This window comes from Brassica rapa, chromosome A02 (assembly GCF_000309985.2).
Source record: "Brassica rapa cultivar Chiifu-401-42 chromosome A02, CAAS_Brap_v3.01, whole genome shotgun sequence".
Lineage (NCBI taxonomy): Eukaryota > Viridiplantae > Streptophyta > Magnoliopsida > Brassicales > Brassicaceae > Brassica > Brassica rapa.
Genome location: NC_024796.2, coordinates 9091883 through 9119612, shown reverse-complemented (window position 1 = coordinate 9119612; position 27730 = coordinate 9091883). Strand labels below are relative to the sequence as shown.

The following is a 27730-nucleotide window of genomic DNA, read 5'->3' as shown; positions in this document are numbered from 1 at the left end:
CTCAACTATCATCTATGGTTTATGTTAATACCGTTCCACCGGTTTGAATACTTTCGTCGGTGTCTAGTTTGAAGTAGTGTAGTTTATTGTTAGAAAAAAATGTAAGTCCTTCTTTTAATTTATGGTATCATCAATATTATACAGTTTTTCTTATAAAAAAACTCAACTATCATCTAAAAAAGTCGTATCAGTCATTGCATTAAAAACATTATTTGCAGTTGAAAATTAGAACAGTTTACGTCTACATCTACACTACATAAAGTGTCCACATCTACATTGCAAATTGCATATGCAATAATAAATAATACCCCTTGAATTGTACAAGGAAGTTCAATCCTTTTTTTAATTGGTTATTGGTCCCCATAGCTTTCCAACTTCAGGATTATTTCTCTTCTCAAAATTTCTTCTAATGTTTCTTTTTCTTTTTATCTTGATCTCATTCTTTAAAAAAAATTATCAGTATACCAGTTCAATTTTTCTTCTCTCTATTCTCTCTTGATTATTTCAACTAAGCTAAATTGATATGTTTAGAGATCAAAACAATATGACCAGTGAATGGCCTCAACTTTCTTATAAATTATTATTAGTCCTTTTAAAAATTTGATATGGAATCTTATCATCGTAACACACAGAACATGCTGGTCGACTGAGAAGTCGGTTCTAGACTAAGAGCATGTCCAATCTAACACCATTTATTTTTTTCGAAATGGAGTAAAAAGAAATATAAAGTAAAAAGTACTTCAATTCTATTTTATTTTTAATTCTACAATGGGATTTACTTTATAAATAGAATAATCTATTTTTGTTTGTTCATGTGACATTTTGATTTTTGGTATATGCGGAGAGGTTTAAGAAAATTGATTTGGCTACCTATGTCATCAAAGTGCATTTACTTTTTTCGTTATATAACCGTTTAGAATTTCAGGATTAAGCGTGATTAAGCTGAAGTTGTGAAAGGATGAGTGGCCTATGGGAAATTGATTCCCGAGTGAGGTCGAAGCACGAGAAAAGACCATGTGATGATTGCAGGGTAAGTAAATAATGATTTCGAGCTTTCGAAAAAATTAACGCACTGTCCGTCCAACGGGATGAGGTCCATGGGCCGAGTGAGCGTGTGTGGGTGGCCCATAGAGCTGGGAATTTTAATCAATTCCCGCGGGCCCCGCCCCGTTTGATCCGCGGGTGCTGGTCGAACAATTTGAAAATTTGCAATGGCGGGTGCGGATGCAGGTCAAGATTATTTTAAGCAGAGCGGGTGCGGGTCAGTCGAATTTGAGTCGCGGGTACTCGCTAACCCGCAATTTAAAAAAAAAGATTTTTTAAAAAAAAAACGTTTTTTATAAAAATATATAAAATCTCGTATATATTTATATAATTTTAGTTATAAATATATAATTTTAATATAATTTTTTAAAAAATAATAACTTTGAACTATATAATAATTATTTTTAATATAATTAATATTACCTGCGGGTTTGACGGGTTACCCGCAGATTTTTGCGGGGCGGGTGCGGATAGAAAATTTTTTGTTTGCGGGTTACGCGGGTTGATTTTTTGAATCAAAAATTGATTCAATCCGCAGCGGGGCGGGGCGGGGCGGGTTGATCCGCAAAGCCAGCACTAGTGGCCCATTAGCTGTGGGCGGTCGGGACGTTACAGACTACAGTTTGTTATTCCATTATGGAATGAGAAATGAAGTAGGATTGAAACATTTTTACTCTATATTCCTTTCTACTCAATTTTGAAGGAAAAAAGAAGTTTTACATTAGACTATTTTCAATGGTTTATTTTTTTATTCTAAAATATAGTAGTATTTTATAATAGAATTGAGTTATACTTTAATGGTACTCTATTTTAGAATGAAAAATAAAATAATGAATAAAAAATAAAAATTTATTCTATTTATAGAGTAAACCTGTTTTTTATTTTATGATAAAGTGAAGAATAGAATATAATTGAATCTTTTATTTAAATTCTATTTTATAGTGAGAAATATAGTGGAGTTGGAGATGCCATTAGAGATACATAGGAAATGGAGTAAAGTGATACACGGTTTCAATCAATCTTTTTCATTTGTTTGTAATGTGGTAGTTAAACGTAAAGGAAATAACATAAGGAAGCCAATAACCCGAAGTAGCTTAAAGATTTTTAATCTACGAACCGTATTAATCAGCGACTCTAAGATTCATCCCTTTATCAAGTTGGAATTTTAATAGACCAAATTTTGTTAGTGAGAACTAATCATATCGTTGACTTTTGATTCACGTTGGTTCGATATTAAACAACCTATCAACTTTTTTTTGTGAGAACGTAAAATCGACTCTAGCTGTTGGTGAAAATTAACATACATTGCAAAAAGACCGCAAAGGTATTCTATTCAACTTTTAAACACAAAAGATGTGAAAGAAGAATATTCTATTTGGTTGGTAAGGTGTGAAAAATTAGACGTACGGTCAAAAATCAAAGCATATACTTTACTTTCCAATTCTTCTCAGAAAAAAGAAGTAATTAGTAGAATTAAGTCACATGCATTCTTTTTTTGAAACTTAAGTCACATGCATATTGAATACACTAAAAGAATTCTTGTTAAACTTTCCATGGAAAAGTTTAGAATATAAAACAACAAAACAAAAATTTATTGATATAATGTAAAGAATTTTTTTTATTTTACTTTAGTTTTGCATTTTTATCCTAAGAAACAGGCAGACAATAAACATGCTACGTAAGTTTTATTATTATTTTGTTTCCACTAACTTTTCTTGTGGTTATGGGTCAAAGAATTATGGCTATCACGGGCCTTGAAATGGAGTGCTTAAAATGGCCATTGTGGTTGTTGTGGTGGTACAACTATTAATCTGGTTCTTTTTAGAAAAAATTCTTAAGAACATAAAACATTATAGTAACATATCTGCCTAGCCTTTCTCATTTTAAACTTTATTTTTAAGATATATTTTTTAAAAATTTATTTGGTAACTAGAGATTAAGTACTTGAAAATAATAAATACTTAAGAATATATTTAATCAGTATTTTTTGATGAAAATGCGAAAATATAAAAATATTACTATAAAAATATAAATTATTTTAAATATAAATAATAATAATAAATTTATATGGAAAAGGTTATAAACAAAATTTAAGGTTTCATGGATGTCCTAGTCGGTGGTTTTGATGGTTGTACTCCGGGCCAGCCTTGTTGCGAAGTCATTTTAGTAAAACATTAAAGTCGGAGAAATTTAGCTATTACTTGGTTTTCTCATTGGTTACTGTTTAGAGTTGAACATATATTTTTCTTATTATTTACGGGATTATAGTAGGAGATATTCTGCGCTATTCAAATTGATGATGATACACAATTAAATTTAGAAAATTTACTTCTCAGATTATATTTAAGAAAAAGAGATGGATATCTTTTTTGCAATTTGATATCTTTTTAATATATATATATATATATGGTTTTCTATTACAAAATTGTTTTAAAATTAGTATTAATGATATTACTTGAGGCTGATTACATATATATAATGTAGTATCAGAGTTTTTTTTTACTAATTTTGAAGGCATGTAAAAGACTAAAATATTCTATCATTCGAAGCTGTTTACAATAGCTAAAAAAAATTTAACACTGAAATTCATCCAAAATTAAAAATGAAAAAATATAATAATTTTAAGATTTTTTCAATTAAATATCAATACTATATTGTGTTTATGTTAGATTTCGTATATGAACGTAAATCTTTATTGGAAAAGCTCTACAATTTAAATTATTAATAAATGGTCAAGGTTGATCTCTAACATAAACCTCCAAAAACATTTTTTTTTTACCATTTGAACAGGATTGGTTTGTAGGTGATTTACTAAAAAATATAATAATTATTTTTTAAAAAAAATTGAAAATCTATATCTATGTAATTTATTTAAAAAAAATTGAGACCATAAACTAATATTTTATATAACTTTGCCCAGAACCCCTGCATTTGAACTCTGTGCCACATGACGGATTATTGGTTTCCTCGATAATTCTTAATATCATATAATCTACATGTAAAAATAACAAAAAATAATAATAATAACAAACTAAACAATATATGTATATATTATATAATATTTTTAACATAAATAATAATATATATATTCAACAAAGAACGGAGTGTGCTTATCAAAGATCGAATCTTTTTGTTTCTTTTCTGATATTTGATTGATTATTTTATAATAACAGAGTGCGGCTCGCACCTTAAGACTGGCACGAGTTAGCAACAACTTTGAGGAAGCAGTTACTTTGGTTTGTGGACTGAGAGTGGACCGGACGCGTCCTCTAGCCGTACAATAGCCTTCCTACTTGCAATTAACCGGCTGCCGGTTTAAACCGGTTCTTCTCCTTTTGATTGGGACAATATGCACACGTGTTTACTTTTATACTACTCTTTCGTTGTTAATAATCTTGCACGAATGGATTAAAATGGCGGTGTTGTTGTAATTAGCTAGTTGTAATCGAATCATCAAACGACGGTTTTCTTTCATTTCTGTCAATTTTCGTTTTAACAATTGTTCAACTGAAAAAATAATTTGGTTGAAAGCTTTGGTTAATTTCATGTTTCAGGTTGGACCATTGGATCACAAAATTTCAAACTGTTTACCATAGCTTTACTAAGAATATATGGTTCCTTTCGCATAACTAGATTTCTGATGAGTCATTTTAAATAATATAATATTTAACAAAAAATTAAAGTATAATGTAAGAGATGATGAAAATGATAACGTCAAAGCTTTATTGTTGGTGTTTTCAAAGCTTTTATTGTTGGTGTTTCAGGTTGGATCACAAACTTTCAAACTGTTTACCACAGCTTTACTAAGAATATATGGTTCATTTCGCCAATGCATTTTCCATTCAGCAAATTATGAGTTTGAAGAGTCTTATAAATAGAAATAAAACAGTATTTTTTGGTTACTTTCATTTTTGGTGTTTTGGAGTACATTAGTTTTTTTTCCAATTTATTTTGCGTATTTTTCTTTGTAAATATATGATCTACCTTTTAATTTTTTGAACGATGATATTACGTCTATTATATGCTAATCATATTTATCGTGTTTCATCCATTTGATATTTTTATTTTCAGCGTCTTCTGCTCTTATATTCTTACGTCTGTAATAAGCTAATTAGTAAATTATACGTCTATTATATTTTGATTTTCATCCATTTGATATTTTATATTTATCATTCGGACTTTTTAAGTCTGTTTTTTTCCACAAACGATACTTACAAAACATTTTTGGTCCAAAATCGGTGAAAAAACGGTTTTTTATTTTTCCTCGCCTATTTGGCCAACTTCCTTGTAAGACAAAAGTATGAACGGTTACTTTATCATGCTAAAGTTATTATTACCCTAGAATACCTACTCAGCTACTCTTACAAGAAAATCAACGCATACATAACTTCTCATAAATTATCCACCTACTTGAATATCAAATGTACAATATACAGTAATCAGAGAATAAGTCAATAATGAATTATTTTGATTCTTGTAAAAAGTCAACAATCAAATTTAAGGACGACACGAAAACAAAAATCACCATTAAACTATATAACTTCAATTTAATACATTGGTTAGATAAAAAGAAATCGCGTTAATATATTTTATGGTTTTAATTTAAAAATAATATTTGGAAAACAGAGGCTCTGCTCTCTCTCCCTATCTCTGTAGTATGTACCCTCGTTGCTCTCTATAAGTACTCCCACAACCACGAACTCCAAAACATCATCTCATAAACCAAAAACCACATTATCCGAGATTTGAGTATATTTCATTGCAACCTTCTTGTCATTTTCTCTGTAACCATGAGTCTTCTGACCGATCTCGTTAACCTTGACCTCTCAGACAACACTGAGAAAATCATCGCTGAATACATATGGTTCGTCTTCCTCCTTCGTTCTTGCCTCTTTCTTACACATTCTTGTTTATGTTCTTGTTCTTTCCTTATCCAGATAGATAGAAGATATTGTTTTGTAATTACATATTTACATCTTCTACCACACAAAAAAAGGGTTATGTGTTTTGTCTTTTCTTATTTTGTTTTTTTTTTTTTGAAAAAAAAACAGGGTTGGTGGTTCAGGAATGGATATGAGAAGCAAAGCCAGGGTATATGTTTTTCACTTAACTCGACGAAAAATAAAAAAAAATTGTCGGAAAATTGACCCACACGGAGAAAGATTCTGAACTTTTTTGGTATTAGAAAGATTAGGAGTTTGATTATACTGAGTTACTGATTCTCTGTTTTATTTACCTGCAGACTCTCCCTGGACCTGTGACCGATCCATCAAAGCTCCCAAAATGGAATTATGATGGTTCAAGCACTGGCCAAGCTCCTGGTGAAGACAGTGAAGTGATCTTATAGTAAGGCCTCTTCTCAAATTTTTATCACTATTTCAAACTCATCTTTTAATTTTATTTTTTGCTTAATAACCTTCCTTTTTATTTGTGTTCCTTAGCCCTCAAGCGATTTTCAAAGATCCGTTCCGTAGAGGCAACAACATTCTTGTGAGTTGTTAAACTTCGGTTTTCTTGCGCATGTTCTGTTTTGGCAGTTAATGATAACGTTTTTTTTAATCGGTTTTGTTAGGTCATGTGTGATACTTACACCCCTGCGGGTGAACCAATCCCTACGAACAAGAGACATGCTGCAGCTCAGATCTTTAGCAACCCTGATGTTGTTGCTGAAGTGCCATGGTTAACCCAAATTCCCCTGTTCCCGTTTTCGTTATATATTTTTTTGGTTTCTTGCGGTCTGATTTAGCTCTGCATACTAGGTACGGAATCGAACAAGAATACACTCTGTTGCAGAAAGATGTGAATTGGCCTGTCGGATGGCCCATTGGTGGATTCCCCGGCCCTCAGGGACCATACTACTGCAGTGTTGGAGCTGACAAATCTTTTGGAAGAGACATTGTTGATGCTCACTACAAGGCTTGTTTGTATGCTGGAATTAACATCAGTGGAATCAATGGAGAAGTCATGCCTGGTCAGGTATAACTTCAAGATCCAACAGAATTAAATCTTTTTTGCATAATGTAGTAATGACCAAATAATTTTTTTTTTGTTGAGACAGTGGGAGTTCCAGGTCGGACCATCGGTTGGTATCTCAGCTGCTGATGAAGTGTGGATTGCTCGTTTTATTTTGGAGGTATCACCCACTCTCAATTGTTGTTGCTCTCTTAATGGAATATAAAATTGAGTACAATTTTTTGGTGGTTTTAAAAAACAGAGGATCACAGAGATTGCTGGTGTGGTTGTATCTTTTGACCCGAAACCAATTCCGGGTGACTGGAACGGAGCTGGTGCTCACACCAATTACAGGTAAAAGGATCATGTAACTTAAGCTTGTTATATAATTTGTTCTTTTGGAAAAAAAAAATCTGAAATATGGTAAATAATTTTTTCAGTACTAAATCGATGAGGGAGGAAGGAGGATACGAGATAATCAAGAAGGCAATTGATAAGCTCGGACTGAGACACAAGGAGCACATTTCTGCTTACGGTGAAGGCAACGAGCGTCGTCTCACTGGACACCATGAAACTGCTGATATCAACACTTTCAAATGGGTAAACATTTAAATTTTTTAAAGAGTTGATAACATTTTTGTGTACTGAACTTTGTGTTAATTTTTTTTGAATCTTTGTTAAAAGGGTGTTGCAAACCGTGGAGCATCAATCCGTGTAGGACGTGACACGGAGAAGGAAGGGAAAGGATACTTTGAGGATAGGAGGCCAGCTTCCAACATGGACCCTTACACTGTAACTTCCATGATTGCAGAGACTACACTTCTTTGGAATCCTTGAAGAAATATGACAATAATATAACTTGAATCTGGTTTCAAGTTTGTGTTTCTACAGTTTATTAAGCAATTACCGGGTTGATACTGCCGGAGTTTGTGGTTTGAGGCCTTTCTTTTAATCTCTTTGTGTTTTGGGGTTTGTGATTGGAGCAAAAACCCTGATTTGCTCTGTTTCTTTGACCTTTTATTTGAACCCTTTGTATTTGAATTAATAAGACGATCTGAAAAGGCCTTTTCATGTTTCTATCTGAGACTGCTCAACATGTTCACAAATAACAAAACTCTTTGGTAGGCCGAGAACCTGTAAGCTAGACGGGTCCATCTATAAATATATTGGTACACACATAAATGTATTCTAGGCACCGTATAAAATACAATCATAGATCATATTCAATCCGGAGAAACATGTCTTTCTCGAACAATAGATGGAACCTAACTAATTAGAAATTGGGCATTTGAAATGTTTGTAATGCGAGTATCAAGTCCTCAATCAAACTTGAATTGGCATGATGTTGCTGGTTGCACCTCCAAGAAAATGACAACTCGATCACCTTATCCTTTGGATCATGCGATGAGAGTCCCAAGATTGTGCAGTCTTTAAGCAACAAGAATTTCTCGAGATCAATCTTGTTCTGTGATCCATCGAACGTTGTCCACTTGAGACTTTTTATTTGTTTATGTCAGTTTGCCTCGATGATTAGGAACCATACACAACCGGTATTTATGAAAAGTTATTTTCATAACTCCTGATTTTTGGTTTGAAAAAATGTGTTTCTTCGTTGAAAATATATGTAAGTTTTTCATATTATTTCTTGGTTGTTATATATATGAGACAATGCAAAGAAGAGATAATCAAAACAAAAACAACAGTTAAGGACTGTTGTTAGAATTCTATAGAAAATTCAAGAGATAGTATTGAGATGAAGACTTGAAGAGAAGTTAACATGATCTCTGCATGTTTAACATTTATTCTCCTAGGAAATGAAGATCTCTTGCATGTTCATCATTTAAATTATTCATGCAAGAGAGTGCAAGTGTTGTTACATTTATTGATGAATCGTGTATTGCCTATATAAAGGCTGTGACTTCTCTCTTGTAATATATAGAAATACACTGAATATACATAAAATAGACAAGTTCTCTCATCTATTTAGTGCTCTCTCTTCTCTCTTTGTGTTTAATCAATGTTCACAATGTAAAGTGCTTGAGGATCATGCTTTAGAGGCTGCTTTGTGGCAGCCTAATACTTGTCTAGATGTTCACTAAATTCTTTATTTTTTCTTCTTAACTCTAGATTACTGATTCTTAGTCCCCTGAATCTTTGGTACACAAACTCTATGTGTTGTGTTACTTTTAAGGACTAGTCTCAAACTAGAGTGTTTATCTCCTTCGTATAACCGATTTACTCTGTAGTATTTTTGGTTGTATGGTAGAGTAATTGTGTAGATTCAACTACAAGTTGGTTGTATCTTCTCTTGTTAAGAACGGGTTCTCTCTTGTGGGTGAAGGAGATTCAGTCACAAGTTGATTGTATTCTTTCTTGCTATGAGTCAATCCTCATAAATTCTTACATGGTATGAGAGCTTTGTTGCTATTCTTTGGGAAAACTCGTTCTCTCTGTTTTTGAATCAATTTTTTCTCTCTTTTGTTGTGTTTGCTTGGTCTATATTTTTTGTACCTTGGGATCAAACATGGGGGAGGGAAGAGAATTAGACCAAACAGTTTTGTTGATGAAGCATCACTTTGGACTGTGGATGATCTGTGTTGTTCCATTGGTTTCGATTGTGTCTCAGCCTACACCAAATCTCTTTTAGATTTGTGGGTGCAGTTGGCTGCTAAATGCTTTTGCTTAAATCAAGAAAACAGAGCATATATCTGTCCATTGGAACTCTTGAGTAAATTCTCTATAATCCATTCATTCATTCTCGATTTACTTCCGCTTAATCTCTGGTTCTCCTATTCTGGTTTACATTTCTATGGTTTCTTATTCTCTGGTTATGTGTTTGATGCATTCACACGAGCAGGGGGGTCTGTTGGTGATCTGATTCAAACCTTAAAGGCTTTAAAGAAAGAAATAAAAGGCGCAGCTCATTGCTTGGAAGTTCAAGTGTTACCACCAAGTTTCAGAGACCACAAGACAAGCCCAACCTAGTTTAATCCGACTGACTTGGACATGGCAGACCATAGTGGATGACCGGAAGAAGCAGACCCCAAGGTGGCTATTGTGGAAGTTCGAGTGGAGAGGCAAGCTGGTGGGAAGCTTTGGATCAGCCCAATGCATGTTTTTTTTTGGTGCTAAGTTGTTGGAACTCAAGTCTGGATGTGCACAAGATGACAAGATCCGTGCTGCACAAGGTTTCAGGAGTTCAAAACGTGGCTTCATACCATGACAAGAAAGCAATCTCAAAATGGCTCAATCCGTATCTCGTTCAAAGCCTTCTTCTTCGAAACGAAAAGGCTGAACTCTAAAACTCTATCCAATTTTTTACCTTAGTTTAAATGATATTCTTATATTTCTCTTTTTGCTATCGCAATGTCCCATGTTGTTTTTTCTTAAACCCCACGACATTTACTTTACAAAAATTTTCTTTAAATCTCTTGAAGAAGGTTTAAAGGGGAGGAGTCATGCATGAACATTCTCAAGAGAAACACAAGCCGAAGCAAAGAAGGCCATTATTAGAGAAATCAAGTCAAGAAGAACTAAGAAATTGAAACTCTTGGAGAACGAGCCGGTTCTCATGTTTATATACCAAGGTCTTGCTACTTCATGCACCGTGAAAGCTATACTATTTTTCCTCATCATGGTTTTGTCTCATGTGGTTTTACATGATGAGATTTTTTATAATGAGGCAGTCTTTCGCGTGTGGCAAGCTTGACCTTTGGTCCTTTCAGTTCCCGACGATCAAGCTTGGGGGAGGGAAATAGAGAGGATAAAGGAAAGGAGAGGTAGAAGCCGATGTCTCTGGACAAGGCTGATCATCTCCATGAAAAAGAAGAATAGAGAGAGAGTCAAGGCCGCAGTCATCATGACAAGGCCGAAGACTTCTCATGTCTGTCCAAATTAAAGAAGATGATGTGCACTTAATGCTGAAGATCGAAGCTCTTTGATCAAGCCATGTCACAACCAAGAAATTGATGATGAAGGTTTTCATGGTTTCCTAGCTTGACTAGTTCCTATTGTCAAGCTTGAGGGATAATATTGAGATGAAGACTTGAAGATAAGTTAACATGATCTCTGTATGTTAACATTTATTCTCCTAGGAAATGAAGATCTCTTGCATGTTCATCATTTAAATTATTCATGCAAAAGCATGCAAGTGTTGTTGCATTTATTGATGAATCTTGTATTACCTATATAAAGGTTGTGACTTCTCTCTTGTAAAACATAGAAATACACTGAATATACATAAAATAGACAAGTTTTCTCATCTATTTCGTGCTCTCTCTTCTCTCTTTACTTGTGTTTAATCAATGTTCACAATGTAAAGTGTTTGAGGATCACGGTTTAGAGGCTGCCTTGTGGCAGCCTAATACTTGTCTAGATACTCACTTAATTCTTAATTTTTTCTTCTTAACTTTAGATTACTGATTATTAGTCCTCTTAATCTCTGGTACACAAACTCTATGTGTTGTGTTACTTCTTAAGGACTAGTCTCAAGCTAGAGTGTTTATCTCCGTCGTATAACTGATTTACTACTCTGTAGTATTTTGGGTTGTATGGTAGGGAAATTGTGTAGATTCATCTACAAGTTGGTTTGAATCTTCTCTTGTTAAGAAAGAGCTCTCTCTTGTGGGTGAAGGAGATTCAGTCACAAGTTGATTGTATTCTCTCTTGCTATGAGTCAATCCTCATAAATTCTTACAGATAGACAAGAGAAAGTTCTGAGGAATCAATGAGAAAGACACTTAGAAGTGGTTGATTTTCATCTGTGATTTTTCCCGACTGTTGTATCTATTTCCAACTCGTACCGAGTGATATTTATTTCTAAATCGGGTTACAATATGCATTCAGTTTAACATGTTTCCACATATAATTTTCTTACTAATGCATTTGGATTCGGTGCTGAGTTCTGACATGTTAACGTTCTTAGTAATCATGGTTGAAAAGTAATGTGTTAGTTGTGCTCATTCATTATAACTGAAGAAACGGACACTATTTAAAATAATGAACCCTAGAATTTAAATAAATGGGAAATCAACCCTAGAATTTAAATAAATGGGGGATTTGATGGCTTCTTTTAACATCAAATCCAATAATATTGGTTTCCTATATTTACTTTATTCCTTTTGTTAATTTTAAGTTTGACTGTAATTTATGTAATAGACAAATAAAAAAAAAACTGTTATACAAAATCAACATAACACAATCTGATTTCGGTAAATATAGAAAAGTCACTACTAATTTATACACAACTTTCATGACCAATTAAAAATTATACACAAAATTGTAGATATTTTTTTACCACTAATCTCGCGATGGAATATATTTGATTGACTTAATTCTTGTGGCCTATAATTTGTTTCCTTATAGTTTGTTTATTTCATATTATATTTTTCTATAGTCTATGCTTCATTTTATCTTATATTCATAATTTGTATCATGAAAGCAATAATTATATTGCCTATATTTTATTTTATCTTAAATTTATAATTATTTTATATAAGTTTTTGCTTACTCTTATATGTTTGCTTTCACAGATTATACTTCAATTACACTTAACCAAAAACAAATGTTTTTTTTTTTAAATCGAAGGTTACTTTATATAAACATACATAATTTTGTTCAATCTTTCATTATATAACATGTAAAATTTATGATTATGACTTTTACATTTTTACTATCTATAGATTAAGTCATAATTTTTTTACTTTATTTACTCCGCGCATGACGTGGTCATGAATACCACCTAGTATATACAAATAATATATGAATTATATTAAATCACACTGTCCGCCTAGTTTTATTGATTAGTCTGGCCTTCTTAGAGTCACCAACATGAACAGGCGGGTCAAAATTAACGTCTGGCTCAATGTCCCACGTTCAAAACGTTGATATATAGGCTTTACATAATTTTATCATTTAATGTAATCAAAAACGAAAAAATTATATGTAATCAACCACCACGAAATCCCATAACATCATCCACTTCAAATTTGTGTGGACGTGGCCTAAACTTTTACTTATATATAATCAACCCACACAAGTATTCTCATTATAACATCATCCACTTTAATCTGAGGGGAATGGCTGGAGAAGAGCAAAGACGTAGATGGAGCCTTCAAGGCAAGACCGCACTTGTCACCGGTGGAACCAAAGGCATTGGGTTCGTAAAACCTTCTTCTTTCGATATTCATCTTAAAAGCAACGGTGACAGACTCTTTTGAATATATGCTGTTGATTCTTGAAATTTTTAGGCATGCTATAGTAGAGGAACTTGCAGGATTTGGGGTGATAATACATACATGTGCTCGAGACGAAGCACATCTCAACGAGTGTTTAAGCAAGTGGAAGAATAAAGGGTTTCAAGTCACTGGTTCAGTCTGTGACGTATCGTCCTGGACCGAAAGAGAGAAGCTAATGCAAACTGTGTACTCTTTGTTTGATGCCAAGCTCAGTATCCTTGTAATTAATCTCCCTATATCATTTGATTGTTTTTATGTTATCTTAAGAAAGACAGATCAAGTGTAAAACTTTTGGCTGATTAACTTTTTTAAAAAATTGGCTGATTCATGTCTCCGGTTGTATTCTTGTTATTAGATCAACAATGCTGGCGCAATCCGGTCAAAGCCAACAATAGAGCATACGGCTGAGGATTTCTCGTTCCACATTTCGACCAACTTGGAATCTGCGTATCATTTTAGCCAGCTTGCACATCCTCTGCTCAAAGCTTCAGGATGTGGTAACATCGTGTTCATATCCTCCATTTCTGGGGTCGTCTCACTTAGCATCAGCTCCATCTACAGTGCCACAAAAGGTACATACTGACCAGTCGCGAACCTAGATGTAGCTTTTACTAGGTGCATAAAGTTTATAACTGGATCACTGGGTGCAAATATAATAATTTTTAAATTCACCTTATAAAATAATCAAAAAGTGAAACCAAAACCAGAACCACTCAGCTCAATAAAATAATTTTCACCGTGATACAGTGATACTGACTCACTCAATAAGAAACCAAAACAGTGATACTGACTCACTCAATAAGAAACCAAAACCAAATATCAGAAATAGTCCAAAACCCATCTGTGTGTGAGTCTTGTTACTACAGCTTACACTAGATCGTCAATGTTCTAAAATATGATGTGTTAGCCGGATGGTGAACTACAGCTGTATATACAAACATTGTAGTTACAGCCAAAATATATATATATATATATATATATATATATATATATATATATATATATATATCGTAACTTTATATAATTTTAATTATTTTAAGCTAAAATAAATATTATTTATTTACAAATAAAAAATATATTATTATTTCAAATGTATATATTGAGATGATTTTTTTTGTTCAAACCGGATATTGAACAAAAAATTACATTATAAGTTTAAATAGTTTGGACAATAAAATACAACGGCCACACGTTTATCTCCCGCACTGGTACAAACCTTCGGTATAAACATATGAATTCATTCACACTTTACAGGTAATTTGAGTATTGATCTTTGTCAACATGCCCAGTAAAATAATTGTCTTTTTAATATAAGTAAGAGATTCCAAAATAGGTAATGCCGTCTAAATTAACCGAACTATGAAATTCGGTATGTCATGCTTCCGTATAACGATAGATGGCCCTTGGACGGCCTTATAGGGCATAGCTGAGAATCATGGGTAGTAAGAGCATTAATATCGGTGCCTCTTAAAGACTGATTCTTCCAAAAAATAATAATTTAAAATTATGTGGGTCCTACTATTAATTAAAACCTGCATCTTCTACCTTTTCCGTAAAAGGTTAGTTTGTGAGGATTTTATCACTTTTCGCGGATCCCACTAATACGTGGCGGTCCACGATTGGTCAACTTTTTTTTTTTAAATCGGACAAAACAAAAAAAATAATAATAAAAATTTTTTTTTAACCCACTCTTCCTCCCCTTGCGTTAATGCTGCTCTAAGCTCTCGACAACCAAGTATTATGATTGGTTTTGAAGAATATCTAACGCGCACAAGTATCTAACATAGATATCTCAAATAAAATGAATTAAATAGATCTATAGCAAATGGTAAAATTCATCCAAACTTTTTTTTATTTGAGACATTATTAGGTAGATTTCTCCACTATTCATCTAACTAAATATTATTATTATTATTATTATTATTATTCAGTTTGAAATTCAATCCACTTGTATTATATTTTAAACTACATTTAAAGTAGAAATTATCTATAATTATCTTTATATCTCAAGAAAATGCATACCTCAAAATAAATACTTGATCCGATCCCAAATATTATACTTGAAATCAAATATTTAATTAAGATGAGTTTTCATACATGTAAATTATAAAATGACTTCAAACTTATAAATAAAAGAAAGAATTATTTACAAGCTGTTATCATATATTTTAAAATAAATAAATAAATAAAAATTAAATTAAATAAATTTTATTTTTTGAAAATTTTATTAATTATAGGCATTAATAATTAAATACAATTTAAATATTCATTTTTAAATAAAGAATGATATATTGAAAGTTACTCTATATACAAAAATTGAAGAATTAATAGAGATTATTTAGTTATTTGTATTGTTGCTCTTTCTCTTTTTTAGAGAGTCCAATTTGACCTTTATGGATTGTGTCATTACCTTTTTGTTGGATTTGAATATTTTCAATATATTTCTATGCCAATCATGTTCTATGATATTTGTTCCAGTAGGAATAGAGATCAGACTTAGACCTATATTGTTTGAAATTTAACTTGTTCGTTCATGTTCACGTCATAAACAAACTTAGACCTATAAAATTCACCGCTCAAAAAAGCAAAGAATGTGTTCTGCTACACAAAATATGAATGTCAACACGGTAAACAAACCAGGTTTTATAACACATTAATATGTGTGTACATAGGGGCAATGAATCAGCTAGCAAGGAATTTGGCATGCGAGTGGGCGAGCGACAGCATAAGAGCTAATTCTGTAGCTCCTACATTCATTGCCACTCCACTGGTTGATAATGTGAGATACAATTATTTTTTGAAGATATGCTCATTTTAATTTGATGATATTTTGATTTCTTGCGCATTGGATGATGATTTGTAGGCGTTTGATGATGAATTTAAAAAAGTGGTAGAATCAACAAATCCCTTGGGGCGCATAGGAAAACCAGAGGAGGTAGCATCGGTGGTGGCATTTCTTTGTATGCCTGCAGCTTCTTACATAACGGGTCAGACCATTTGCGTTGATGGAGGTCTTTCGGTCAATGGCTTCTCGTATCAGCCACACGCTTAATCCCAACCACCAAAACAAATAAAATTGAAGTTCAGTAATAAGTTTGAGTCTTCAGACTTTGTATCCTTCATATGATTATGTTTTTCATTATTTCCCTCTGTTTCAAATAAGTTGATGTTTTTTAAAATAAATAAAATTAGTTGATGTTTTAAGGTCACGTTTTATGAAATTATTAATTTTATTTCATTTTTCATTAGTTAAAGTCAATCTAACAAATAAAAATAATTCAATAGAATATGATTGGTTAAATATACCAAACAACATTTAGGTTTTGCATAGAAATCTTTTAAAGAAATAGAATGAAACAAAAATACAATCTTAAAACATCAACTAATATGAAACAAAGAGAATAGCATATGTGGCTGAGTCACCATTTTTGTTGTAAGATTTGAATTTTTCCACTATCTCCTAAGTGTTATTGCGAAAGCCCAAGTAACAAAAGACTACTAGAGCTTGATCAGTGCAAAATTTTCGTTTTTATAAATAAAATAATATAAATTTATTGTTTACGTATATTATATAAATGTTTAATATAAAATTTTAAACATAATAGTTATTTTATTTATTGAGTAATTAAATTTCTATTTTTTTAATAGTCAATTATATCACCCATACTTTTTAACATATAAATTTATTGTATTCAGCTTTCAGTGAACTTTTATTTATATGAAAATATGTTACAAATAATATATTAACTGAATAATTTATATTTTATTTATATATTCTATAAATGATTAATTTATTTTTTAGTTATTACTAATAAATAATAGGAAATATAACTATATAGTTTTAAAATGATATTGTATTCTAAATTTATTAAACGGATACCTAAATCCGTTTAAGTGGCTTTTAAAAATTATTTTACGTTTATGTAAATTATTTATTGTTTTACATTAACCTTATATCACGTTTTGACATATTTATTAATTAATGAAACACCCGTTTTTTTCTTCTAAATCAATTATATATAGATGCATGTTTGACTTTATATAAATCTATTTGACTAAATCTGATGACACACATAACTAAATCAAAATGTGAGACCTATTCATCTTTATAATATGAAAATTAATTTTCAGTATCAATCTAAAAATTATATTTAAATTTTGATGCGTCTTACTTATAAAAACACACACATGACTATAGTACTTCATATATATATATATATATATTTTATTAATTAGTAAAATTTATTTTTTAATAAATATTGATACAAAGTAAATTTTGGGAAAGTAATTATTATATAGGAGATTTGTTATTGTATTTATTTATTAGGTAGTTTTTTTTGTTGATGACAAAAAAAAGAGACTTACCAATTATAGAGATCCTAAATATATGGATCTTGATTTATGGTATATTAATTAAGTTTTAAATTTATCTTGAATTTGTTATAAATTTAGTTTAGGTAATTGTCAATTAAATTAGGAAAAAACAGTTAATGATAAAGATAAATTAGTTATTACTTCAGTGGCATTGAGACGTAAATAAATTTAAGTTTTAAGGGCTAATTTATAAGTGTACTTCTGTTTTAATAATATATATAGATTTGACCAAGAGAAGAAGTTAATGAGTGATTTCAACATATGTAATACTCTTGTTTTTCATATATATACAATATAATCTCTTTAAATTAATACTTTATAAATTAAGAGAAATTGGGACTCCTATACAAACATAACCTTGTAATTTGCAGGGATGGAAATTGACCTTTTTTGGATGATGCGTTTTTTTTAATGACACTTTTACCCCTATATTGATATATCACAGTGAAAATGTTTTTTTTTCAATAAAAAACACTATAATCGATATATGCTTTGTTTCTGAAATAAACAAATTGTTCATTTCTCTTCTTTCACATTTACATTGTTTACATCGAAAAAGAGAGATGATGAACAGCTCCACCCTCTCTCTCTCTCTTGCTTTTCTCTTCATCCTCCTCCCTTCATCTTCCATTACCTCTTCATCTAAATCCCCTTTGTTTCCATCGACTGGTGTTTGCCCATTCCTCAGTTGGATCGTCCCATCGAAATTCTCTGAGAATATCTCACGAGAGGTTCCATACTCACAGAGCTCGTGTCTCCGCCTCCGATTGTGTTCCTCCTTATCACCACTGGTTGCCTGAATGGTCAGAGATACTCAAATCTCAAAAGGATGAGTCTTCACCAGATCGCTCTTCTTGCTGAGAACTGGAATTAAATACCTTTTGGCTGGTAGTATGTCATGTTTTAAATTCGAAAGTTTTTTGTTGTTTTCAGTTTTAATTGATTTCGTCAGATTCCGATTGAAGCTTTACTTAATGAGGAGTGTTATTGACGACCATGATTTTGTTGTACATACATGGTAAATTTTGAGAGAACCTTTTATTATCAGAAACAGTGTTAGCCGGATAAATATAATAGAAAACAATTTTTTTAATGGACTCACACTTTTATCATCTGGTAACCAACTTTTTTGTTTTATTAGAGTTAAACGAACAAATTGGAACATAGCCATTCTTAGCTCAATCATACATAACTATATTTTAAATATTATCCGTTTACGAATTGACATAACCATCAACAGATCCAATAGCAGGTAATTTTAACTCTAAACATTAGTCAATATGTAAAGTATCCGGATAAATCACAATATAATCATGCTAATTTATGAAAAATATAAAAAACCACATTTAACCGTGTTAATTTACATATCAACTATATGATTTGATATTTATTAGCTGGCTAAAATAAGTCAAAATAAAATCAAAGAAAATAAATACAAAAACATATATTTGTTAACAGGCTAAAATAGCTTAATAGCTAGAAGCATATACATATTAGCCGGCTAAAATAAGTCTAAATAAAATCAAGAAAAATAAATACAAAAGCATATATTTGTTAACCGGCTAAATTAACTTAGTAGCTAGAAACATATACATATTAGCCGGCTAAACTAACAAATATACTGCATGAAAACATTTGACTTAAATACATAAAAATATATTTGGTAGCCGGCTAAACTAACAAATACGTAAACATTAATAATTCATGTTGGCTGGCTAATTATTATATTATCTTTGCGCCGTCCTTGTGAAGATTTTGGTGTCGACAAGCTTGTGTTAGAGATGTCGGTTCTCCGGGACATCTCCCTCTTAGACGTGAAGCTCTTCTTGGCCTGTAGATTTTAGAGTTTGTGCGCGGCGATGTAGGATGCGTGTGACAGCGAGGAGCAGCTGAACTTTACAGAGGAAGTTTGAGAATCAACTCTCTTGTAGATTCCGGTGGTCGGGGCGCGGAGCAACTCCGGGGATAACTCTTTTGGTGAAGACTAATTATGGATAGATCAATGTCCTGTTTCAAACACACCGGCTGCCGAGAAGCTGCGATACCCATTCGCGTTCGTCGAAGCATTCACGTTCGTCGAAGCTGGGGCAATAGCTCTTTTGTCTTCTTTCCCTCGCTCTAGTCTTCTCTCTTTAAATCTTGATGTGATTATGCTTGTTTTTTTTGTTGAATCTACTTGGGGTTTTGATGTTTCTTTGATTTCTCCTGGTACCATAATGTATATAAATGTATGCTTTTGCCGATGTCCTTTTATCAGAAAGAAATAATTTAATTTTGTTTCTTTAAAAAAAGAGAGAGAGATACAAGTGATAGGGTTATCAGTGTATTTTCATACCCACTGGTGCTGGGCTCCACTGTTTTTTTCCATTCCCGCCAATTTCCCACTCTTTGTATATTTATGGTGCAAATCGCTCATAAATTAATATACACTATAAATTTCTATAAAATAATATAATTTTATAGTTTCAAATTGAGTTTTTGGTTCAATTAGTATATCGATAAATTAATCTTTATAAATTAGTAAAAAAGTTATAGTTTTGGTGTAGTCTCAATATTATAATTTATAGAGGTTTCACTGTATATGATGTTTAGCTAAATAATTGATTCAAAATATTCTAAAAGTAGTGAACACAATATTTTATATGTTATGACATTAGAGAGGTCAAACTTTGTAAATTATTCAGGCCCATTAGCCTATTTATCTAGGGGTTTTTTAGCTAAGATAAAATTAATTTAAATACGTGTAAGTCAATTGTGTTTGGAAACTTTGGCTGCACGACAGCACGAGTACCTCTCTCTTTCTCATTTATGAATGAATCAAAACCTTCTTTATCTTTGTGACAAAAGCTAAAGCTTTCTTCTTTTCTTTATTCTTTTGCTTGTCAGTAAAGCTCTGGTGAGGTATGTATTTTCTTTCGTTTATGTATCAATAAGAACACAACTTTTATCTTCTTTTGAATCTGTAACATGGTATCAGAGCACCAAGAAGCAGATCTTGGATTTGTATCTCTTGTTTGCGCATAAAATCATCATGTGACAGTTAGAGATTGTGGAAGCCATGACGGTGCAGGAAACTCAGCCAAGGCAGGATACTGAGGAATCTCTACTTGCAAAAGGAGGTGCTAAGACAAGAATCTGGACAGGAGAAGCAAAGCCAAAAGATGAGTACTTTTCTTCATGGGATTAAGAGCGGCTCACTGCCTATGCTTGCAAACAAGCTCTAATAAGCCTCAACATCAGAGGTTGTTGTTTTGAGAAGATTCCAAGAGAAAGCACAGTGTTTAACAATACCGGTTTAAACACACAGGAGTAACATTTGAATACTAGCTTTGAACTCATGAAGCTAGAGTGTAATCAGATTGTGCGACTGGTTTTTGTTGCTGTGTCTAAGATTGTGATTAAGAAATGTGCTTCAAAGATATCTAGCAGAAACTAAGCTCGATCGATGGGGTTTGTTTTCTGAAGTACAATCAGTGTTGGACTTTGGCAAAAGGTCATTTTATTTGAGCTTGGGCTAATTCATTCTGTTGCTGAAGTTTTGTTATTTCAACGTCTATTTCAAGCTAGTGTTAGTGGTTACAGACTACGTATTTGGTAAAATGCCAGAGATGAAGAAGTTGATAATGGCTTATGGATATGAAGTAGAGAATGAGTAGGACCGTTTGGTAGATCTGGAAATAGAGTTCTTCTTCTTTCTTCATGAGACATGTTAGCAGAATTAGAAAGGTAAGAGGAACCTTGGTTCTTAGTGAGACAAATAGGCCACAAATACGTCTGAGTGAGATTGTTTAGATTCTTCAAATATCAAGAGAATACCTCTAAGTGAGTCATGCGATACTCTCTATGTATAGATCTGAATAGATCTAACACTAAGTTTGTTCTCCATGTATAATTAATAAATAACTTTCCTACATCAAACCACCTTCGATTATTCATTTTCCTGTCACAGCCATCTTAGTTTGCGTCCAAACTCGGACCCTTGATTTTACCCGACGCCAAGTTTGCGTGAGAGTATTATAGAGCTCAAGTCCAAAGAATTTTTTAAATACCCATTAGCCTATGTAGGGTCATTGTGTTTGGAAACTTTGGCTGTGCACTATCAGCCTCTCTCTTTCTCATTTATGAATTAATCAAAACCTTCTTTATATTGGTAACAAAGCTAAAACTATCTTCTTCCCTTTACTTTCTTGCGATATTTCTACTGAACTATATGTCTTTGTTTTCGTTTGTGTCAATAAGAACACAACTCTGATCTTGTTTTAATTCTGTTAACACATGATAGAATTTTGTGATATTTCTATGAGAAAAATAAAAGCTAAGACAAAAGAAGTAAGATTGATGGTAACAAAACAGAATTACAAAAATGATTTAAATTCAGATTAAAAATGGAGCTAGATCTAAGGCGGTGGTTTGGAAATCTAACGATCATGAGTCAAAAAATTATTCAAGGAACCAAACAAAACAAGTCTCAAACTCAATTAAAAGAGCTAGATCGATCCACTTTCATGGCTTCATTTATCAAACAATTTTAAAATCTAAACTTCCGTTTGAATTAGAGAAAGATGATAAACATTAATGATCATAATTGATAAGTTCACGATTTGCCTTAACATCTACTTTTGTCGGTCAAAAACAAATCGCTTGTATTTCTAGCAGCTTAAAACATTTTCGGTGAATAGATTAGACCTAGGATCATGCACTAAGTGATCTATTTAGGATATGACTGGTTCTCCGCTACCACCCACAAACACAATTTTTTGCGGTTGGTAGCGATTGTTGGTTTTTTGCAACAATTACAAAAGTGCTTTAAATGGTTTGAACCGCTTCAAACCTCTTAAAATCAAAATCTGGTTCCCGCAAGTTTATGGTTACGGGTGGATAAATAATTATAAAAATATTTAAAAAATATTTAAAAATTTTAAATTAAAGTTTTAAAATGGAAATGTTATAAATAAATATACATATATATATATATATATATTTCATATTTTAATTAAAATACACAAACAATATCATAATTTATTTATAAAAATTTAAACTAAGCATAATCACTATAACTTTTCAACGTTAATATATGTACATATATAAAGATATATACATAGATTAACGAAAAAATAATATTTTTTAATATAAATCTTCCAGAAGAATGACCAACTTTTACAATTATTTAGAAGATATCAAGATTCTGAAAAAAGTTTTCATACCTCAAAGCTTAGTCATACACTAAGAACGATGAATTGAAGGGCATACAACCTTGGACGCAGTGTCAGGATACAACTGTCTTTTGTCGTGCATATGGATGCAGAGTTACCAAAGTGGTTCACATAGTCTATATGAGTCTGTAATGCTGATGACAAAATAATAATATAAATTTTCAAAATAAATTTTAATGAAATTATAACTTTCATCTAAATTAAAAAATTTAATCAATAAACATAATATTATTATTAATTATATTATATTAACAATTATTGTATTTTATCACAATAGTATGTTTTTGATATTTTTATTATGTTATAATATGTTAATATTGGTAGTTTATTATTAATACGATGTAGTATCTCATAATCAACCGGTCACAAATCAATCAAACATACCAATTTCTAACCGATGTATTGTCGTACATATCGCTTAATAACACTAGAAACCGCAACCACCCAAATCCACAAACTCCCTCGACAGCACCCACAACCAATGCATTTCAACTAGTCATACCCTTAATACAAGCCTTAAATTCAAATATGAATGGAGACAATCAAAACATCAATCCTTATTTTTGTTCAGCTCACGAATCTATGATCTCCTTGCCCCATAGACCTAAAAAATAGACTACTCAATCATGGATAGAGAAAAAATAGAAGTAAGAGACCTTGTTTGTTTCTATATCCAGACGCTGTATCTTGATGTTAATAAGATTTTGTTCGTTTGGACACTATTGCATCAGCATCTAAATACAACATATATAATATCTTGAATATCTATATATTTGAGATGCTAAAAAAAATATAGAGTTTAAATGCTACATTTGCATGTCAAAATTCAAATACCTAAATACCCTTAATACAAATATACAAATAAATGAAATTAAATATTAGAATTATTATATAATATTTTTATTTTTCCGTCAAAATCAAAATTCACGTTTTTCCATCAATATCATAAAATTGCATTTTCTCGCCAAAACCTAAAAATACACTTTTCTCATCAAAATGTAAAAGTATGTTTTTTACCAAAACCAAAAAAATCACGTTCTAACCAAATACGAAAACCGCATTTTTCCGTCAAAACCAAAAAAATTGTGTTTTTCCGCCAAAACCGGAAAATTGTGTTTTTATGCCAAAGCCGAATATTGCTTTTTCTGCCAAAACCGGAAAATCACATGTATACCAAAACCGGAAAACCGCCTCTTCTCGCCAAAATCGGAGGATCGTGTTTTTCCGTCAAAATCGAAAAATAGCATTTTCCTGCCTAACTAAAATATTACGTTTTTCCGCCAAAATCGCTAATTGTATGTTATTCACTAAATTTCATAATTAAATTTCAGTTCAAAATCTGCGAAATAGCATTTTTCCACAAAAAATACAAAATTAGTTTTCAAAATATTTATTTGAATATTTTAATCAATTCATTATTAAGAATAAAACTATGTTTTCTAGTCTTTCTAACTATTAGACTTTTGGTCGTATTGTCTTCTGATTGAGACTGACCTGGTTGAGCCGGATGGTTAGATTGTCTAAGCTGGTTGGTGAAGTCAGGAGAACCTCAATTGACTGGTTGAAACTTTCTCATAAATCCTTTTAGGATCGGTCCTTGGAGCTATCTTTATGATTAGAATTTGGGTGGTTGGGTTAAGGTCAGTTTATGATCTTGTATCAAGAACACTTTCACCTTAGAAATTAGTTATTTAGAAAACCTGTTTGGTTAGGCAAATACCACCTCCATATGGGATTTGGGGACAGGGTAGATGGTCTTGGCATTGAATTGCGTCAGAAAGCTGTTAAAGATAGGCATTTTATCCACGTACGTCTACAACAACACCTATCCCCACAATAAGCCAAGTTGTCTTATAAATAATCTTGGATTGTCTTCGTTCTTTGAGGAAGATAAGACAATCCGCGTTATTCTTTGTCCAAGGATAAATGGATCCGACTGATTATGATAGATAGTTAAAGATAATCTTTACAAAATGAAGTACAATTGGAAATTTGAATTCTTATATGTAACCACTTATTCTTTCTTTCGCAATGACCACTTTTCCACTTTGGATTACTGTTGTAAAGATTCTACTTTTGTAGTCCAGAACATGGACTTAAAGTTTCATCATCCATGCTTTATTGATATATTAATCCACGATAATAAATATGCGTAGAGGGACCGATGGTGATACGTTGGATATACACTATGTACAGTACATCCAATTCCAACTAACACAAAATAAAAATAACATTTTCCCTGTGGAATTATTTAGATTTCCGTATCCATTGGTGGACCTTAAAGAAAGACCAACACACCTACTTTCTCTAATTTTATTTAATATACACACAAAAAAAATGAAATATGTTCCTCAATAATATTTCTTAGCATTTCCTTTTGCCATTATTTAACATGAATCACCCAAATGTGACATACTCTAATTCCACAAACCATTATCACAATGCTCCCATTCGCCAACTACTACATATCTTCCACATCCATGTCCGAGAACAATGTTAACAACAGCAAGAGGAGGAAGAAGAAACGTCCGATGATGGTTTATGGAGGCGGAGGAGGAGATGATTTGGCGGTGGTGAAGGCGGCGGCGTGGGCTTGGTATCAAAGGAAGGAAGGCAAACCGATTATGAGAGAGTTTGAGATAACAAGAGCACCGAGAACACCTCGACCTTCGCGATACAAGATCGAAGCTACAAAGAACATGATCCTCTCTGACAACAAGGTTTTAGCCGAGAATAGGGTTTCTAAGTCATCGCTTTGGTACACAAATTTCCATTACCAAGAGGATCAAGAAACCCAATACTCTCGTCTACTTGACACTTACGAGAACAAGAACATCTCAAAAGGGCTTAATTTGGATGATCCTGGTTTATCCGTGAGTTTGAGCAGTGCTTTCATGCTGAAGGACGATAATAATAATCATGATTGTGTTTGTGATGATCATGGTATGTTAAAGAGAAATGGCTATGATAAGAATACTAATAGTAGTAGAAAAACTGATAACAAGAGTTCCATGAAAAAAGTGAGCAAAAGAAGTTTGTGGAAGGGACTGATTGTTATGGGTCCAGTGTCTACGGTTTGTGGGAGAAGCGATGATGTGGATCTACGGGCTTCTAAAGCTAGCCGGAGAACAGTTAAGGTTGCGGCGGCGGCCGAGGCTCTCCTCAGGTCGGCAGCAAGTGGCAAGATCACTCAGACCCGTAGTCACTAATTTTAGTGGTTATTAGGATGGAAAGATTTGAACAAATTGTTAAAAATTCGTACATTTTCATGTTTCTGTATTTGTTGAACTAGCGTTGTATTTTCTTCCAGTTTCAGTAAATACGTACATTTTTTTTTAAATTTAATATGTACATCTTCGGGGAACAAAATGACAAGAAAATATTGAATTTATTCTAACTCGGTTGCGAGTCTTGTGACATTTGTACTGATGTTTAACAATTCTTTTAATTTCAGTAATTTTTTTATTATGGTGTTGTTTACATGCATTGATTCATCTGGATAAAGCTGCATTGATATCCATGTTGTTAATTCAACATAGAAATGGATCAAATTTGTTTTTGAGCTTAGCTGAATTTTCATAAAAAATTAATAAAGCTTTCACAGATGATCTGGATGAACGCAATTCAATTGAAAATAATAAATGACAAAATGACAATTCTAAACTTAAAATGATCTATAATTTTTTTAATATACGCTATTTAAAATTAAAATTTCTATCACATATTTTATTCAAAACTAACAATAATATTTTCAGCAAAAAAATAACAGAAAAAATCATAGTTTCTCCAGAAGTCACAAAATTACATTTTACACTAAAAAGGTCAATTGTTTTCCTAAAATCGAGAAATCATATTTTTGTTAAAATCATAAAATCACATTCTCTCTCAGAAACTGGAAAATCATATTTTTGACAAAATCATAAAATCACATTTCTTCAGAAATGAAAATCACATCTTCCTATAATAAACTTAAACTCACATTTTTAACCAAAACCACAATTCACATTTTCTACCAAAATTGCAAATTACTTTTTTTTTTGTCTAACTGTATATCTCAGTTATCGCCATAATAAATCGTCAATATATTTTTGTTACAACAAAATGGTAAATTCCTTTTATGAATTTTACATTGAGTTAAAAATTCGTATAAGGTTTATCCACAAAGTCACATGCATCTAGAAATTGAGATTAAAATTTAGGATTTTAAATTTAAAAATATTAGATTTTGGATTTTAAATAAGAATATGTAATTTAAAATATATATAATTTGGAATTTAGAACTATGATGTTTGTGTTTAGAGTCAAAGGTTTAAAATTTAGAAATTTGTGTTTTAGAGTTTATGTTTAAGATTTAGAATTTTAGTTTGAAAATATTAGAACTAAAATTTAGATTTAGAGTTTAGAGTTAAAGTTTAGTGTTTATAATATAAGGTTTGGAGTATGGGGTTTAGGGGGTTTAGGGTAAGATTTGAGAATAAAATTTGAAAATATTAGATTTATAGTTTATATTTAAGATTTGGTGTTTAAGTTTGAAAATGTTAGATTTAGTCTTTAGATTTATTATTATTAGGGTATAGGGTTTGAAATATAGGTTATAAGGTTTTGGTTTATAGCTTAGGGTTTTAAATAGCAATGAAATATTTGTTGCAAAATCATGGCTATTTTAACCATGAAAAGTTGTAAGACTAAATTGTAGAAAAAAATATTGTGGACTAACAATGATTATAGCCATATTTTATCTTGTGACTATTATGACACAAAATATTTATCGTAAAATTGTGGCTATTTATAAATGTTACGATTGTGATTAAATTATGACAAAAATTTTTTTTGGATTAGCCATAGTCTTAATCTCATGTTATTTCATGACCATTTTGTCATGAAATATTTGTGGTAAAGATTTGACTATTT

At 31.7% G+C, this 27730-nt stretch overlaps 3 protein-coding genes across 3 annotated transcripts; all 3 read left to right on the top strand.

Annotated features, from left to right (window-relative positions):
• The first annotated feature begins 5646 nt into the window (after nt 1–5646).
• LOC103852318 (glutamine synthetase cytosolic isozyme 1-2) lies at nt 5647–8075 on the top strand. The gene is made up of 10 exons (XM_009129226.3): nt 5647–5908; nt 6096–6135; nt 6287–6390; nt 6486–6534; nt 6617–6723; nt 6804–7020; nt 7103–7177; nt 7259–7350; nt 7437–7596; nt 7681–8075. The coding sequence occupies exons 1-10, from the start codon at nt 5835–5837 to the stop codon at nt 7831–7833; spliced, it is 1071 nt and encodes a 356-aa protein (XP_009127474.2). The 5' UTR covers nt 5647–5834; the 3' UTR covers nt 7834–8075.
• Nucleotides 8076–8312: 237 nt separating this feature from the next.
• Nucleotides 8313–19039, top strand: LOC103852316 (tropinone reductase homolog At1g07440). The gene is made up of 6 exons (XM_009129225.2): nt 8313–9724; nt 9854–13153; nt 13245–13452; nt 13588–13804; nt 15905–16011; nt 16096–19039. The coding sequence occupies exons 2-6, from the start codon at nt 13074–13076 to the stop codon at nt 16282–16284; spliced, it is 801 nt and encodes a 266-aa protein (XP_009127473.1). The 5' UTR covers nt 8313–9724; nt 9854–13073; the 3' UTR covers nt 16285–19039.
• A 2240-nt stretch (nt 19040–21279) lies between these two features.
• LOC103852314 lies at nt 21280–26210 on the top strand. Its single transcript, XM_009129224.3, has one exon. It carries the CDS (start codon nt 25261–25263, stop codon nt 26026–26028), a length of 768 nt encoding a protein of 255 aa, XP_009127472.1. The 5' UTR covers nt 21280–25260; the 3' UTR covers nt 26029–26210.
• Nucleotides 26211–27730: the final 1520 nt, after the last annotated feature.

What these genes read in the sequence shown, in the direction of transcription:
- LOC103852318 (XM_009129226.3), top strand. Translation starts at nt 5,835, where the DNA reads ATGAGTCTTCTGACCGATCTCGTTAACCTTGACCTCTCAGACAACACT. An exon ending in GTAGAGGCAACAACATTCTT is followed by an intron (nt 6,535 to 6,616) that starts GTGAGTTGTTAA and finishes CGGTTTTGTTAG; the next exon opens with GTCATGTGTGATACTTACAC. An exon ending in GTTGTTGCTGAAGTGCCATG is followed by an intron (nt 6,724 to 6,803) that starts GTTAACCCAAAT and finishes TCTGCATACTAG; the next exon opens with GTACGGAATCGAACAAGAAT.
- LOC103852316 (XM_009129225.2), top strand. Translation starts at nt 13,074, where the DNA reads ATGGCTGGAGAAGAGCAAAGACGTAGATGGAGCCTTCAAGGCAAGACC. An exon ending in GGTGGAACCAAAGGCATTGG is followed by an intron (nt 13,154 to 13,244) that starts GTTCGTAAAACC and finishes TGAAATTTTTAG; the next exon opens with GCATGCTATAGTAGAGGAAC. An exon ending in CCACTCCACTGGTTGATAAT is followed by an intron (nt 16,012 to 16,095) that starts GTGAGATACAAT and finishes GATGATTTGTAG; the next exon opens with GCGTTTGATGATGAATTTAA.
- LOC103852314 (XM_009129224.3), top strand. Translation starts at nt 25,261, where the DNA reads ATGCTCCCATTCGCCAACTACTACATATCTTCCACATCCATGTCCGAG.